The sequence below is a fragment of the Nyctibius grandis genome, chromosome 8 (assembly GCF_013368605.1).
Source record: "Nyctibius grandis isolate bNycGra1 chromosome 8, bNycGra1.pri, whole genome shotgun sequence".
Taxonomy (NCBI): Eukaryota; Metazoa; Chordata; class Aves; order Nyctibiiformes; family Nyctibiidae; genus Nyctibius; species Nyctibius grandis.
The window spans coordinates 25,132,013-25,148,359 of record NC_090665.1 but is presented as its reverse complement, the minus strand read 5'-3'; the positions used below and the strand labels follow the sequence as shown (position 1 = coordinate 25,148,359).

Below are 16,347 nucleotides of genomic sequence, written 5' to 3'. Positions count from 1 at the left end.
AGCAACATGGTTGTTTAATTCAGAGAGAAAAGGCCATGATTTTGAGAAATGTGTGATGGTTTTCACTGCATACATTTTAATTTATACACAAAGACCTTCTGACATTAATGTTGACAGGAGCCCACTACTCTTTCTCAACATAATAGATCTTACTCCATTTGAAGGTGCTCCATTTTCATCAGAAAAGCAGTCCCCATCGTGAGGTAGGAAGCTATGCAGGTGTGCACCCTGCTTTTCCTTTCTTAGGCTTTTCTAGAGCAAGAAAACAAAAGGCACGCACTGACACACAAAAGCATCCCCACCACCTGCCCTGCCTAACATGCTGCTGATTTCAATGCTTTATCATTGAATCAATGTTGCTGCTTTCAAGCTGTAGCCTGAACAAACCGTACTATTTAGTAGTCATAGCAGCTCGTTTGGAAAGAATATTTTTTATAATAAAAAAAGTGATCAAAAAAACACGTGTGCTTTGGGAAATACAGCCACAGAGACAATGCATGGGAGACCTTCAACTTAAACAGATTTCAGCAGAAACTCTGCCTGCTGCCCTCCTACATACAGAAGAGCCTGTGCACACTTAAACCACAATAAAAGGATGCCACAGCACTGCCTTTCCTGCTCAGTGGTAGACAGACTGAGAAGTTGCTGTATTCATGCTAGGTAAGGCTCAATCTGAGTAACAGCAAGCAGATTTTCTTCCAAATAAAATAATCACCTGAACTACCTGGGGTGAACTTACCCATTGGCCCTGACCTTCCCGCTGCAGAGAGAAGACAGCAGCTGCACAGCCTCCATCTAAACTAGAAATGCCTGATTTAGTGTTTCTGCTGGTTAAGCTGTGGATGAGCAGGGGGAGCTCAGCAGGATCTCTCATCCCTTGTAAGACTCTTCATTTCCTTGCTCCACAGCTTTGCTTTGGGAGAGCGAGAATGCCAGAACTGAGCCTGGTTTTCCCTTTCTGTCAGTGGGGATAACCAGAAAAGGCCCAGGAAGTTCTGGGGACCGAGATAGCTGGATGAACTGCTGAGAAGAAAAAGAAGGAGTCTTAAAAAAATAAAAAAAAAAAATAAATAAATAAATAAAAAACCACCAACACAAAACAGCAACAAATTTCTCTCTGCCCTCTCTCCCTCCAGTAACACTCTCTTCCCCCCCATCACCAGTCACCACATCAGCTTCTCTTCTCTAATTACATGAGTCTGGAGCTGACTTGGAAAGAAAGCCAGCAAATATGACACAGAGAAGTTTCTTATTAGCTTGTGTGATGAAGTAGGAGCCTGTTTGTTTGGTCATTTGATGGTTTAACCTACTTTATTTTAATGAATTATCCATGAAGTGGAATACACAGAGGTGCCATGTCAACATAGTCTGAGATCATCACTGTCATCATCGGACAAACTTTGAAATTAGTTCTAAGTGGCAGTACTTTGTGTGGAGTCTAACAAACTGTGTATAAGCACCAGCCAGAATAAATTACCGTCTTCTCCCCTGCACAGGCATACCAGTACCTGCCTGATGCCAGAAGGAGTGCCAGCGTGGCATGCCACCACACTGTATATGAACTAACTACAAGGAAAATTATAAACTGAGATTTTTTTCATTCAGAAAAACATTGAAATATGAACTGTGACATCTGCACCTCAAATGACCTGCTTAAGAAACATATGAATTTTTCAACAATGGAAGATTTTGTAATTTGTTCAAGTGTAGATTTTTTTTCCCATAAAAATTCATCATATAGAAAATTTTTCTGTGAAATACTAATTAAAATTAACAGATTGTAAATATCAAAATTCAGATCATTACTGAAGTGCATGTAACAATTTATAGCATTGAGAACTGCTCTGAAAAATCAAAGGGTCTAACCCCTGATGCTTTCAGCCAAATCCAGAAGCTCTGAAACAGTTTCATTTGCTAGCAGTTTTGTAACATTTCTTGTAGCAATAAGATTTGCTTGATAAGACCCTTTGCCTGGAATATACTTTTGATGTCTGAGACAAGTCTGACATTTCCGCTTCCTATTTAATTTTTAAGTAACTACTGCTTTAAAGTTCTGAGCCCAAGTCTCCTGCCCCAAGTAAACCAAATCTCTTCATTTTTTACTTTCATTTTCCACTTCTGCTTTTCTTTGCTGGTCAGATCATTTGGAGCTGAGCCCCAGTGGCACAAGAGGCTTCCTAACCCTACAGTTTCCACATTTGCTGTACAATTGATCATCACTTCCTCTTTTATGTCTGAATAAAATAAACTTCAAGGCCATGAATTAAAATCTTTAAAAATAGTGCCATGTCTGCTCTCTTGCAGCTAGAGCAGACCTTTGATTTCAGCGCTGGAGACGAGGAGGCATCTCACAGTTTCCGGATGAAGGAAGAAACCCGGTGACTAATATACTGTAAGAAACAGCCATTTTCCCAAGAGGGAGCCTGGGTGGAATTTGACTCTGCAACATCACAAATCAGAAAACAAGACAACTTCCTTTTCAAAGTCTCAGTGCTACTGTCATTCAGAGCACAGCTGAAGACAGTAATGGGGTAAGAACCTTCTCCCTCCATTTTCCCTCAAGCCTGCAGCTATTTGGGAGGGGGATTTCATAACAACAGTACACATTTCCTCATAAGGACCAGGTAACAGCCTTGCAGCAAGTAGCATGGCACAGCTGCCCTAGGAAGCCCCAGAGAAGAAAGAGCCCTACAGCAAGGGCCACTATCAGAGAGCACTAAATAATTTTTATATATACACGTACTTTATTTTATAATATATATGCAGAAATCATATCTACATACATATATGTATAAATATATATCTCTCTATATATATAATTGCAGCCAGAAAAAAATCTATTTATATCAGAAGGTCCTGACACAGCTGTGTCAGAAGAACTTGCAATAAATATGCTTTACTCATGCTATGTAGTATTTAAAAAAAAAAATTATTTAATTACGCATCTTGACGTGTCCCCCTCCTGTGCAATGGCCAAAGTACCTGTGACAGTGGGATTTGTTGTTTTTTTAATAAGGATTCAAAATATGAACATGCTAGTTATTCATGCAGTAGCTCACAAAACACTTTTTCCTACTGTAGGGAACGGGATGTGCATCTACAGCCACACTCACGCATTCATTTGAGTGTTGTGTGTGTTAGGACTTGAAAGTAAGACCTAGACCACCAGTCATACCTTCCCAGGGTCTGGATCTTAGGGCCAATCCCACAGCTTCCCACCACTGCACTCAGCTCCCTCATGGCAGATTATAACACAGAGCACAGCTCAACCACCAGGTGCTTTTTTAAACTTTAGTCCCTGATGAATTAATTTCCAATTAAAATTTTTTTTTTAAAGTGAAAAAACTCTAACAGATAATGTTAAGAAGTAACACCAACCAGAAGCCTACAACCAGCTCACTGCGTTCAACCAAAATTACTTGTTAACTGAGTCTGATTCTTCACATTCAGGGGAAATTTTAAATAGAAGAAAATTCCAAGAAACTTTTTCTTTTCTCAGTCATTTTTTTTTCTCAGTTCCCCTGACAAGATTAACTATATTCTGCATCAGCAGTAAAAGATAAAAAAAAAAAAAAATCCCCATTAAACTACAAGCCACTTGGAGTGCTCTTCTTTTCCCAATGTGTTAATCGGACACACTTCAGCTTTTTTGTGACCCTGAGGAGAGAAGAACATTCCTTTCAACCTCACTGCTGTGTTTTTCTGATTGCACTGCCAGGCCTTTTTGCCCAGCAGCAATCCAGGCCGAGCCAGCTGGTTTGGTGCAATCTGGAAGGCTGTTGTAATAACAGACAGAACAAAAGCACAAGGAAGAGCCTGGCGGCTGTATAAAACTCCCTCCGAGCTCCGGTCCCTGCAGAAGTGCACCAGCCTCAGCAATCAGCATGACCAGCCAGTCTCAGGGAATCCAGCAGCTTTTGCAGGCAGAAAAACGTGCCAAGGACAAACTGGAGGAAGCCAAAAAAAGTAAGTAGCTCTCCTGGTTTTACCGTAGTTTTCAACTTACTGTAGTTTTCAGAATTACAGTGGCTCACGGAAAAACAACATGATTTCATCTGTATACATCTCTGCTGTGCTGCTCCTGTTCTCTCTTCTCACTTGCCTGAGTGCTGTGCCTTGACTGCAGCTAGGCATTTAACCAAACCTGAACATTCAGAGTTTGCTTAAAATCCTGTGTGCACATGTGTGCTTGTACACGTGCCTTATTACATTAAACAAGGTTTTCTTTGTTATATTCATCCTGTCAGATAGATTTATTCTTGCTTTATCTCAATGCCAATAACATCATTACGGCCTTCCTTAGCTATTTAAACTAGAAGCCTACATGCCTCTGGCTGCCAGCTCTGGAGGATGAGACTCCAAACTCTCTGTTTCTCTTTATAGGTCTTGTATATATTTTTCAGTGTTCCTCTTTACTTATGAGATCTAGTAACTTGCCTTCTAATCTCAGCTGAGCTTCAAAAAAAATTATATGAAAACAAAGGGAGACTTCAGCACAATGATGGTAATCAAAGTCATGGTACAATCACAAGCACTGTCAGTACTGTAATAGGTCATTCATATAAGTCTTATTACACGGTACAAGTAATCAGAAAGGGATTAAATATTCAACTTAAAATTTCAGTCTTGTTTACTGAATGCCTAAATAAATGCCCAAGGAAAAGCATATTAGATAACCAATAATAATAAATGCAAATATTTTTATTCTAGTCATATTAAGCAAAAAATTAATAACAACAATATAAAAATGAAGGTGTCTGCTAGAATAATTAAATCAAAGAAATAATTCTCCTGGCAGAATCTTTCCATTATCTATTTCCTTCATTTTCTGCATTCATGTTCCAGTGATCTAATGCAAAATATGGTGATCTTACCCTCCCAAATGTAGGTACCAACCACATGAGTCACTGACGTGCATTAGCCCTGAAACATTAATACTGTTTCACGGGGTTATCCTGATTTAGAAACCAGGAGCAGCAAACAACGTTGTCCTGCAGGACTCAACTAAATGCATGAAGATCACGTCACGTGCAGCAAGAGTGTGATGAAGGAAATATTTTGTTTACCATGGAGAAATACAAGCTAAACAAAAATAATTTGTGTAGTTTCTGTGTCCGTTCTACACACAAATCAGCGTTTTTGTGTGTTGATTAATTATTAGCGTGACATGTTAATTTGTACAGCAGCACACAAAAAAATAAGTAGAAATGCAATACCCCTTCCCTGAGCACCCAGCCACTGCCTGTGCCTTGTAAAAGCAACATAGAAAAAAACCCAAATATTCTCCCTCCTTCATAAAACAGAAGGCTCACAAAAAGGTGTTTGGGGTTGCTGTTCCCAGCCTGAAAGCAAGGAATAACGAAGAAGCGATCTGATCCTTATACAGCCAAATGAGGTGCTCTGGTGGGATGGCTGTTCCTGGACAGAGGAAACGCACTGTTCCCCAGAGCAAGAAGCAAGAAAGCGTATGACCTGGAAAGGCACAGCCCCCAGCCGAGGGAGTGGGAGTTTGGTCTGAACACAGAGTGCAGAATCAGGTCTTTAGCTATGATAGCTTGATGTTCATTGCCCTTTCCTTTTGGTTCTGATTTTTTTGTTTTCATTTGGTTTGCTTTTGTTCTTAAAACCAGAAAAGTCATACTAGCTTTTTCTAAAACTGCCAGTTAAAAAGAGGTTTCATAAATTAAGAAACTCAAAAAATGAAAAGCTTCATTATAACATAAAAGTAATAACCAGAGACAAGTGTCTTGCAGAATCCAGACATGGTTACAGGTGCATTTACTCTACTCCGCAAAAAACGCACTCCCTTGTCATCAGCTTAGCCCCACACAGAGTGCTTGTGATAAGCACGGGTCTTCTTACAGACAAAATATCTTCCAGACCCCTCAGAGTCAGAAACTTGTATTAAACCACTGCCTACACTCACCAGTGTATTAGTGTTTAGTAGGAGTTATTCAGAAGCTACAGAAAAACCGCTATTAAGAATTTTGCCATCAGTAAAAAATATTTAGAGTAGAAATATTTCATCAGTATGACCTTCCCTATTACTTTTAAAGCCAAACATTCTTTTGCCTTTACAAAACTTATGAAGGAAAATTAAAATTTCTCATAAAAATTGGGTCGGGGGAGTGAAAAAGATGGAGGGGGGTAAAGAAGACAGAGCCAGACTCTTTCCAGTGGTATCCATTGAAAGGGCAAGAGATAATAGCCCAAATTTAAACATAAGAAAACAACACTATAACCCAGGAACAGGCTGCCCAGAGAGACTGTGGAGTCTCTGAGAGATCAAAACCCGCTGGATATGGCCCCCATCAAGCTGCCCTTGCTGAGCCTGCTCTGAGCAGGGGGTTGGAGCAGACCATGGGGGCCCCTTCCAGCCTCAGCAGCTCTGTGAGCTCCTGTTAAAAAACTCAAGCATTTCTAAGAGATTTTATTCCTAGGTATAGCAGATCAAGGGCAAAAGTTCAAATAACTACTGACGTGCCATATTCATCTACAGCCTAAAGACTTGGGTGGATCTTTTTGTTCATGTTAAGTACTGCCAACAGTTTCTCCTAGGGTGCAAACAGCAAAGCTCTCGTGAATTTTAGATCTCATGGATCACACGAGCAAGGTCAAGCCTTAAAGTTGCTGATTCTTGTTTTTCTAAGGACTATTCCACCCTGGATTTTGTAAACCAAGCATTATAGCTAATCTAACAGAATAATTATACCTAGACAATCATTATTATATTCAACATTACAAGAGGTTTGCAGTGAAGCTACAAAATAAAAATTAAAATTTTTCATGTTGTCCTTAATTTCAATATGTTTCATAGCAACATTACCACACCACCTTAGATACCTAACCATACCAGCATAAATTAAATACTGTGGGACAAGGACAAAAGAGATTCTTTTAGTGTCAAATATGGTTATGCCAAGTCAGAATAAGTCCAATAGCCTCTTCCCCAGAGTGATTCTGCAGTTAGATCAGCATTAGCCTCTTCCCCAGAGTGATTCTGCAGTTAGATCAGCATAAAGGATTGCATAGTTTGTCTCTAAGCGTAAAAACTAAGATAAAAGGAATTACATGAAACACAATCAATATATCCAGTGCAATCGGTTAACCTGTGCACACACAGTTTGGAGAAACAAGACAAGGACATGCTGCTTCACCCCAGGAAACACCAGCCCAGATCCACCTGGTACCAGTTCAGATCAGCAGCTTCTGCTCAGGGCCTGACACTCTGCGGCTCTGGGCTGCAAGCGAAAGCAATGAACCTGAGCAGCGAGTGCTAATGCAGTCCTGTCCCTGCTAAACCGTACACATGACCCCTTTGTCACCGCACACAGCCATTGCACAACACCACCATGCAAATCAACTATTCTATTTACATTGCAACATGAGAAGAATGAAAGGCAGGTAGTTCATGGGACACACCAGGAAAAGTCATTTTCAAGGAAATGTGATTAGCAAAACTACCCTTATGCAAACCCTCCAGTGTTTACAGTTGATACTCACATAACCAGCTCAAAATGTAGTGTGAACACACATAATATTGTATAAACAGATAATGGGCCTAGTTTTTACTGACATATGTGCAGCTATTTGTAATGCAAAATCCACTTTGGAGAACTGAAAAAATAGCAAATAAATAAAATTATATTTATAGACATGAAGCAAATCAAAAATATAGTGCTAAAGCTCCTCTGTACATTCTTTTTCATACTTCTTGATCAATAACCTTTATCCTGGCTTGCCATATCTTTCCTGTGTCATTGGCTGATGTCATTTATACCCAGCAAATTATTAATAGTTTGTTGGTAAATGCACACATGTAAGGCTGCAACTAGTAAATTGACTAAACACAAACCAAAACAGTCTGCAATCCTTTGGCCTTTTATACACAGCACTGCTTTATCTATCATTTTTGCTTTAAGCATAATTTGGATCCCAGGCATAACTGAGCACTGTCAGAGCCAAGGCATCAATTCCAGAAAATCCTTTTGGGTAAAAACAAGGGAAACAAATGTGTCATGAACACTGGGTTTAGCAAAAATTATTTTCCTATAGATTTTTATATCTTGGCTTGAATTTCTAGTGCCTAATAAAACAAAAACTCAGACGAAAGGTTTCAGGAAATCAGATTAAAAACAAATGTTAACCAAAATAAGATATTGTAAACAGAATTATATCCATGGCACTCTCTTGGGTAATATCCAGGAGATATTTTATCTCCTGAAATAGCTATACGTACTGATCAGCTGCTTCTATTGTATTTCATTAAAAGTGCAAAATAGTCTTCTCAAAATGAACATCCCTAAATCCCATTTTGCAGACCACTTAACACTCTTAAAGACAACTGAAATTGTCCTGTTTAAAGAAAATAGGATTAATTTTTGGCAACTTCTTTATATGACATGATTTCTATGCAGAAATTCAGCTAGAAGCCTAGATGATATGTTTGAAAACAGAAAGCAAATTTTAGCACAGCAGTTTTTGGAAATTAAGATAACTTAGTGTTTGAGCAAATCAGAATGCAACATTTTTGCTTTCTACTGTCTTTTTCTTGCAAGATCTAAAAAACTCTAACAACCTAAAACCTCAGCAGTTCTTTTGGAACTAACCAGAGCTCACTATTTCATTAACACCACAAAAATACCTAAAAAGAAGAATACAACCTTTCTCTATACTAATAATGCCTTCCCAGGCTAAATAAGAAAATCTAATACAGGGCTGACTTGTTACAGAAAGTTGGTTAAGATTTGGCCAATTTAACATGATGCCTAGAAATTTATAGGCTATCAGCTACCATAATCATGGATAGGAGTGGACAAGGAAACCAGGCATAGCACAGCCGCTTTGCTGCTCCCTGTCTGCAAGGATGGAAAAGAGGGACAAAGGGGCAGCAGCAAACCTGGCCTGCACATCAAGCCCTTTGGGGCAAAAGTCTCTTCAAACTTGGAGCTTTCTGTACCTTGCCTTTCTGATCCTAGAGGAAATGTCGTAGGGACAGGTTGGTTTGCCCATCCTCCTGTATTTCTTGCCCTTTTTTTGCATGATCTTGGCTGAATTTCAATGCTCTGCCACCCTTCAGTGGGTAAGGTTTGATTTCAGCTCAGCTGTGTTCCGCAGAGAATCCCAGACAGAAGAGGAGTAAGACTTTGAAAAGGCAATCCCATATTGCAACTAAGGTAGCAGACAAGAGGTTAATAACAGACTGATTAATTAATTTTGGTTTGTCTCTAGTGAAACAGCAGGTTAGGCTCTAGTTTCTGCTTAACTTCCTTAATCAGGTGCAGCATATGCACCATCGCATATGTTGGCAGTTGCCGATTCTGTCCACGACGTTGTTGAACTAGCAGTAATTTACTCACAGCTTTTCCACTTAATTAAATAGGAAACGGCAAGTTCCTGCTGTGCCAGTCCTAAAGGCATCATGGAAAAATGAAATGGCTGCCACCCTACAGTGACACCCTATATATTGTGCTTTCTCCAGTGCACTGTCAAGAGCTGACGTGTATATATATATACACTTTTTGGTTCACTAGCTACATTGTCAGGGGCAAATGAACTGTTGTTTTACAGTTAATCTCTTTCCATTTTGTGCATTTTAAATGGATTTACTTATCTATCTGGTGGCCAAATATGCAACATATTTACTACAGATGGCCCCCGCAGATGGAATTTGAAATTAAAATCCCACTGATTTTGAAATAGTTTAATTTGCTATAGAGATCCAGTTCCTCAGCTGGTGAAATTGGCAGAGCTTCATTGTAGTCACTACCCACAACTTCCAGCTCCAGAGAATCACCCCCCCGGCTCAGCTCCTAGAGGAAAACTCTGTAAAAGGCTGAATCAGCTCCAGATTTGGAGAGAAGACCAAAGGAACCTTCAAAATACAGACCTAAACCTGGTCCCAAATTTTGTTGTCCAGACTGATGTCAGGCTCCTACTCAAATCTGTCAGTTCACACATACTGGTCCCAAGACTTTATACAGTGAGCGGCAGAAGCTGAGGGAATCAGGCCTTATCAAACAAGTACAAACTCTAGGAAAGTACACGCTAGGTTTTAAACTGCCTCTCTGCCCCTTTATACATAAGCATAGTGCCTCAGTGGCAGAAGGACTCTGAGAAATATAAATAACTACAGAAGAGAGCACTGCACTGATGAACTGAGAGTCAGTAAAGCTATCTGGTTCCTCACCAGGTTGCTCCTTCCTGTAAAAAGCCTTCATACAATCACACACCCCAGGTACCACTATAAGCACACCTACAAAATCAAACGGTCCAGGAATCAAGACTTTAAAAGGAAATTCACACTTCAGGCATCTCTCTGGTTCTACTCACCAGTCTGCAGATAATGACTTCAGAAGGAGCCATCAACTGGGCAAATAATTTACCACTGGATCAGGCATTTTACCCAGGCTTTTGCTGAATCTCAGATGTATCAAAAACAAGTTTTCCTGCCAAGATTCAGCTTCTTCATTGTGACATGCTTAGTAGCAGGAGGTTGTCATATGCCACACCTGATAAGTCTTCAGAAGCCCAGCACATGTGTAGCCAATCCAGTGTAGCAGCCTAGAGAAAATAAATCAGAAATACTAGTGCTCATCTTTCTAGCCTAGTTGGAGAATGTTCCTTAGGATTTCAGAAAAGGTACTGTCTTCAACTTTTGTGCTTGTATTGAGATTTAAAAAAAATAAACAAAACTTACAAAAGTATTCACATTGCTCAGTGATGTTAATTAAGTAGGTGGTTACAATTAAGTAAATAAATGGATGTTTCACACATCAGATCAAGATGACTTTTTCAGTTGCCTAGCCTTCACTCCCATTCTTGTGATATCCTAATGTAAGCAACTAAGCAATAGCTTTTTCAGCAATTGAAGACAATTCTCCTGTTAAGAAAAGGGAACAAGCTTATCCCCTCCCACTCCTAAAATTCTAGCTGTACAGCAGAAAGAGATCCCAAAAATCAGCATCAGCCCAGGTGTCTCAAATATCACACATCAACTTTCATTCAAGAAGTTTACAGCCCCAGCAGTCAGAAAGTGACTTTTCTTCACAAAGTAGTGTAGCAGAGTCCTACAGAGATCCATGCAACTTTACCAACTTTATACAAAACAGGCAGACAGAGATGCACCACCGTGGAGTGGTTATATGTTCCACACTTGCTTCAAGAACAAACTTAAGCATCACATTCCCATCAAACTTTTTCTCTTATTCTTTACATAACATCCCTGCTAGACCTGGGAACTACCTTATGCCAAGTCCTGCAATGACTTATGTGGGCTTGATTTGACAAACCCTTCGCATTTTACCTAAGACAAAGTAGCTATTTGCAGTGAACAAAATTAAGTATGTAAACAAGCCTGTTGAGAAGGAATGCTGTAGTTTCCACTACAGCCTAAAATGCTACCTCTTACAGATCACCCTCCTGTTCAAACATGAAAAAAAAAAAAAAAAAAGACTTTTTAATCACTTTCATATTTTCTATATATTGGTAAAGAATACCATTGACCTCCTTTTTCTCTTAATCACTCACCTCTGCATTTAACAGATGTTAGGGGAAAAGGGTGGGGGAGAAGAGGACAAAGCCTGAAGGCTGCAACTCAGTTTGGTAGTGGTTAAGACATATCTTGGAGTACTTTGGAAATGTGCCAGCTCTAAGCAGAATCCAGTTGGTGTGGGATGAAGGGATTCCGGCAGCCAATCAATACAGCAAATCTTACAGAATAACATCTTTTCCCATCAGTGACAAGTAAAATCTGTTATCTGGCTGCTACTGCTGCTGCTGAAGGAAAGATATATATTTATTTAAACACCGAGCTGTGATTAAAAAAAAAAATCATTTGTGTTATGAGAAAATGTGTAGTTGCAAAAAGACTTCTGTTGTTAGCAAACCAACAAGCTTTTCATTTGATGTGTGCTTTGACACAGGGAGTTGGTCTCAGGAGATGGGTACTTGCATGACCGGCTTTCAATGAAAAAGTACCCTACCTAAATCACTTCGGCTCTTCTGACCATTCTTGTGCAAATAAAGCTGCTGCTGACTTTGCTCCAAGCTTTGTCCATTTTACTATGCCATGTAAAATACCTCTGATTTAGAGAGATTCATCTTTTGGGATACAGTGACAAGTGTGAAGTAAATCCCTGTTTCTTCCCCCATTAGGAAAGGGAAAGAGGCTGAAGCAGGCCAAAGAAGAAGCCATAGCCGAGATAGACCACTACCGGTTACAAAGGGAGAAGGAATTTAGGAACAAGCAAACAAATGTAAGAAACCTGCATGTGTTCTTTTGTAGTGTAAATGTGCTCAACGGTAAAACAAATTGCTTCACAGTGTTACGTGGAGACTTCTGCAAACCAACGTGATCATACTGATCAGACACAGAAATACCACCTATGATGTGCATATGCTTCATTTTCACTTCTCCTCAGGCTTTGAATGCATTTGTAGAAGATATTGTGGACTTTCACCACCAAAAATGTCCAGATTCCATATTTAGTTCCTGCTTGTTCTTTGAAGATGTATCTCCCTTAAGGAAAAATACCTTTGGATTCACTTTAACTCCAAACAGACCTCATTCCTGTCTTGAAACTGGAGGTTTCAGTAAAAGCAAAGATTTAAAATCTTTCTTTCTATTTCTGTTTCACTTTAGCTGACTTCTTTGACTGCATACATGACTGCATCTTTAATGAACTCAAATCACCAAAACTTTAGAGTTTTCACTATATTTTCATAGTAAAAGTGGCCTGACTGATATTTTCACATCTGAATTATAGTACATTTTATACTTTTATGCCATCTTGCAGTTTTCTCTAGTATTTTCATGAAGGTTCAAAAACCATTCTCTTTTTACTTGGTGACCTTCCTCTTACATTTCTGTTCTTGTTTTTTCCCTTGCTTGTTTTGTGCAAAAGCAAGGAAACTACATGTGCAAAAGCTGCCACAAAAAAAAAGCCAAAGAGGTCAAATAAAAACTGTTTTACAAACCTGTCATGGCAGTCACACTTCACATAAAACATTTTCCAGCCAAGATCACAAGCCTTAGGAATAGATATACACACAAAGTCTCTAACATACACTGCTAGCCCCTCGACACACTGTCACACAGCCAGGCAGAATTGTTTTATATGTACAATTTCAGATGTTTACTGACACTAAAATAAAGTAAAAACACCTCTAAAATTTGTTCACCTTTTCAGTCAAGCCAGACTTCTTGTTTTAGGTCTGAAATAGCAGAAGAGAAGAGATGTTGCTTCAGTGTGAACTCAATTTTTTTCATCACAAACAAAATTAAAGCTGCAGGGAAAGGCCACTGTTTGTCGACTGAACATTTCACACAAGCAGGACAGAGCACATATTGCTCCTCAAATAACAGCATGTTGTACAAGATCATTGCAGTCCTCCTTCACATTCCCTGACCCCATTATGTTGAGCATTTATCTACCCAGACAAACGTCATCATTATTAACCTGTGCCTGAAAGGCAGCCAGGAGTTCCAGCTAAGCCAATGCAGAGGGAAGTCTGATGCCCAGTTCAGTTTACTGGCTCAGATACTCAGACACAAGTATTTTTAATTCTTTGTCACAGTCTCATTAATGCTATTCCTCCTCTTACTTTGTGTTGCTGTATCCAAACTGGGGCAAATTTTCTCATAGTATGAGATGTTCCATATCAGTCCAGAATGAACAGCAGCAGCAACACAAAATAAAGATTAATTTGAGGTTAGAGTGAAAATAAGCAATATCTTTTTTCAAAATACACAAAATTTAAGCCCGGATCTCAAGCCAATTTTGCTAGTGCTCATGGTATTTGTACTCAGTGTCTGAGATCACCAAACTCTGGAGATGTGAAGCCTAGTTCTGAATTTTGTGGCTTCCAAGTCAATGTAACATTTTAGCTACTTTGGAATGATGCTAGCATAAAACCAGTATGGGCGAAATAAGGGACAGACCTCCAAGGTCAGCTGAAGTCATAGACTAAGCAGAACATTGTCTGCATTCTGGCAAGAAAAAGGTCTTCAAATTCAGAATCAGGAAAAGGAAAAAAAAGTGTATAAGAGTAAGAATCTACTATCTCAAGTGACAGCATTAACATAAACTGAGAGAGCAAGTTCCCAGTCTACAGAGGCTCTTCTTAAAATTATAATACTTTTCTTGAGGTTTTTCATAATTATTTAGTAGCTGGATAACATGCAGCCATCTGGGATCTCTAGAAAGTTATTGTCTCCAGTGGAAAAAATCAGCTTTATAAATCTGGTCTAAGCTGTACAGTCTTTCACATATGAGACCCTTACAATATGTCTGAAAGCTAAAATAAAATGCCAGCTAAAAATAGTTCCTATAGAAAACTATAATCTTTTCCTTATATTTACAACTATGTCTACGTCCTGTATTTCTTCCAAATCCGAAAGTGTTTTACATCTGGATACGGACAAACTTCTTACTGTGTTGCCAGGTACTGACAAATAGAATTGCAAAGGTGATTTGTGCAAACATCTTAACTCAGATGCTTTTCCTTCTTTCAAGGACTAAGTTGGGCTGAAATCACATGGAAAATAAAGCTAATGACTCCTCCCCTGTTACTGGTCATCCTCTGAGTATCCCACTAACATCACAGGTTAGCTTCAGCTGCTAGTCTACCCCAGAGAACCACAGCAGAATATGTTACTTACTCCTTTCTTATTCTGCCAGCATGCAGAAATGTCTTCTGCTCTGCCCTGTGGAATTCTTTAGCTGGAAACCAATTTCCCTACTGGTATTTGAAGGACTTTTCCATAAGGGAAGAATTCAAGGGATGTTGGGGCAGTGGGGGAGGAGGGAGCAAAGTCACGGATTTGGAACGCATGCATCTGTTTATAACATAACCTTGCTAAAATGTTCAGTGAGTCCAGAGTCAATTAAATTCTAAGCGAATGTCCTGATATTAACTGTGCCAGAAGCTGTCTGGTATTTCGCCAGATAAGAAAATGTAACATTAAAAGACCTTGTCTGAGGCCTGTTGAGGGTTATAGATCACTAACTGCTGAAAACATTTCAAGTACTCTGAAACTGTAATTATGCACTGTCAGGAAGGCTTTCCCATGTTTTGCTCCTTAGCCGCACTCACATTCATTCTCAGTGAGGCCAAACGAAGCACACTCGTGATAGAACTTAGTTGACTAGTCATTAAAATAGAAAACAAATTAAAATGAGCGATACAAAAGACAAAACATGTACTATGGTGTTCCCACAGTGAGCCGGGAAACTTTCATTGCATGGGGAGGGTTCCCTTTAATCCTGTTTCCACGCGTACAGTTCAACCTAGACCATACCCTTACTGGTAGGAAGCACTGTGACATGTTTGCATTATGTTTATGCTAGATGATGAAGGAAAGTACAATAAACATAGTCATATATAACAATTTAATTTGCTCAGAGGACTTCTGCTTTTCAGGTAATGGGCTCCCAGGGTAACCTCTCTGCTAAAATAGAAGAGCAAACAGCAGAAACCATCAGAAACCTCACTAGCAGCTACCACAAGAGTATGGAGAGCTTGATGAAAAAGCTTTTGAGCACGATATGCGACATCAACCCTGAAGTTCACCCAAACTTCAGACACGCAGTTTAAGATTCATTGATGTGCTGCGGAAGGATGTTTGTAAATAGTAGCCTTCTTTCTTGATAAGCATAAATATTTCCTCATTTATTGTTTCTGTATGTGTGAGAAAAAAAGAACACTAAAGCCAAAAGCACACAGTTCCACATAGGCTTTTGACGTGACAACAATTATACAGGGTTTCACGAGCATTTGTTGGAATATTGTTTCCTGTTGGTAGCTAAGCCCCTGTCATTTAGATGGGGGCAAGCTAACAACAGCAGAATAAATGATTACTTGACACCAGCAGCTTTTCAGTGGGAGTCTTTATTCCTTTTCTCTTATAAAATGTTCTGTACTGGGATGTGGTGTTGCATAAAGTCTGTTTATCCCAATCTTTATTGTACTTCAAGTCATGTGAAATAGAATATCACAAAAACTTAAAATAAAGCATTTCTGTTTTCCTTATGACACACAGAGTGGTCAGGTTATGGAACATACAGGAACTCTGTAGCTTTTGGTCAAAAAGAACAGGTCAAAACATTTTCAATTTTTCTATGCTAATTTAAAGCAAAATATAGCTGACTTGTACAGAATTATGTTCAAAAGCCATACTCAAAGTACTGTCCTGTTGTTTAACCACAAACTTTATACAGCTTTGTTAAGTCTGAAAAATGAGAACAGGAGTAATCATTATTTATGAAATTGCTTTGGTTCAAGGTGCAGACTAGCACATCCATCATTATCTATACAGATACACCGAAAGCACAGGAATCCGTGGGC

At 39.2% G+C, this 16,347-nt stretch overlaps 1 protein-coding gene across 1 annotated transcript; it reads left to right on the top strand.

Moving 5' to 3' along the window:
* The first annotated feature begins 3,884 nt into the window (after window positions 1–3,884).
* Window positions 3,885–15,597, top strand: ATP6V1G3 (ATPase H+ transporting V1 subunit G3). The gene is made up of 3 exons (XM_068406910.1): window positions 3,885–3,966; window positions 12,157–12,257; window positions 15,424–15,597. Exons 1-3 carry the CDS (start codon window positions 3,885–3,887, stop codon window positions 15,595–15,597), a joined length of 357 nt encoding a protein of 118 aa, XP_068263011.1.
* The last annotated feature ends 750 nt before the right edge of the window (window positions 15,598–16,347 follow it).